Source organism: Apaloderma vittatum, unplaced genomic scaffold, assembly GCF_000703405.1.
Source record: "Apaloderma vittatum isolate BGI_N311 unplaced genomic scaffold, ASM70340v1 scaffold4509, whole genome shotgun sequence".
NCBI classification, from domain to species: domain Eukaryota; kingdom Metazoa; phylum Chordata; class Aves; order Trogoniformes; family Trogonidae; genus Apaloderma; species Apaloderma vittatum.
The window spans coordinates 70,003-71,243 of NW_009736805.1; the positions used below are offsets into that span (position 1 = coordinate 70,003).

The window sequence follows — 1,241 nt, forward strand, 5'->3', positions numbered from 1 at the left end:
ACACAGGCAGGTGCAAGCTGAATAAATACAACCAATGTTCATTTCCTACAAAACAGTTCACATACAAACTGCACTGGAAAAACTAGTTTTAATTTCAAACCAGCCCAAACAATCCTTGAGTTTCCTTAACAGTGTTTTCACTGGTATCAGTTAATAGACTTTAAAATACCGCAGGTGAGTAAAAAAGTGTTCAGTATAATCAATGATATATATCTACCTACTGATGTAACCTGGCCTATGACTTATTAATGGGTCTGGTAACATTAACCCTTCAGAAAATAGCTTTATTTGCCCACTTTGTGTTTCAAAGTCAAAGGTTTATCTTAAGGCAGCATGCTATAGACTGGTAACTGCTCCTTCAGTGTCTTGTTGCTGCGGGCACACTCAGAACAAGTGTGAAAGGGCTCAGGGAAAACGTTTTCTGAGCACTGTGGGACAGATGTAGTGGCTTGCAGGAACTTGCCTGCTCCACACCTTGGCTGGCAGCATTGACCTGACAGGGAGAATGAAGCCCCAGCAGATTCCCTGCTTAAATCTGGCTTTTTTTTTTTTTTTGGCTGAAAGTACATTCCCTTTCTTTTTTTTCCTTTTGTTTCGTAGGAAGTGATTGAAATGCTTTATCAGTCTGTTTGCACCTTGCCCATTCCCAGGTGCTGCTGCTTGCTGCCTTGCCTTGCTTCAAGCCACCAAATACTTGGGTTCATCAGGCCGAAGTTTCGTGATCTTGTCCACGCAGAGCAGGATGAGAGTGAGAAACCAGAGGCTCCAGCCGACGGCCGCTGCAATCCATCCGTAGTCATCCATGCCTGACGGGCAGCACATGGCCGCTTGAGTGCAGAAGTTCACATCTAGTGGCAAAGAAATGAAGTGAGCTGAGGGAAAACTGAGTACATAACAGGTTTCCCTTGCTAGAAGGCAGATGAGACAGTGGCTTCACTGTCTGCCCTGTTGCCTGTCACTCTGTCTTGGCAGCTCTAAGCCTGACTCTTGAACTTGGGGTGTGGCAATATTTGGTTTCATCTGTATATCTTCAAGACTTGGTCATCCTTGTCTGGCCAAACACCTGAGCTGCTTCTCTTACCACTGTGCCCAATATTATGGATATCTTTAAAAACACCTGTTTAGCATCTCCTTGGTCATTTTTAGGGGTAGAGTATGATACAAGCAGTTAGTTCAAAATAACCCTGGGGTAGAGAAACTGTCATGTGAGAGAGTAAGAACATCTCTGGCAGAGAGATCTT

At 44.2% G+C, this 1,241-nt stretch overlaps 1 protein-coding gene across 1 annotated transcript in view; it reads right to left on the reverse strand.

Moving 5' to 3' along the window:
• Positions 1-678: 678 nt before the first annotated feature.
• TMEM213 (transmembrane protein 213) overlaps positions 679-1,241 on the reverse strand; it is a 4,284-nt gene continuing 3,721 nt past the window's right edge. Inside the window, exon 3 of the mRNA XM_009877097.1 lies at positions 679-848. Within this exon, the coding sequence (XP_009875399.1) occupies positions 679-848 (170 nt within the window). The remainder of the gene's footprint in view (positions 849-1,241) is intronic.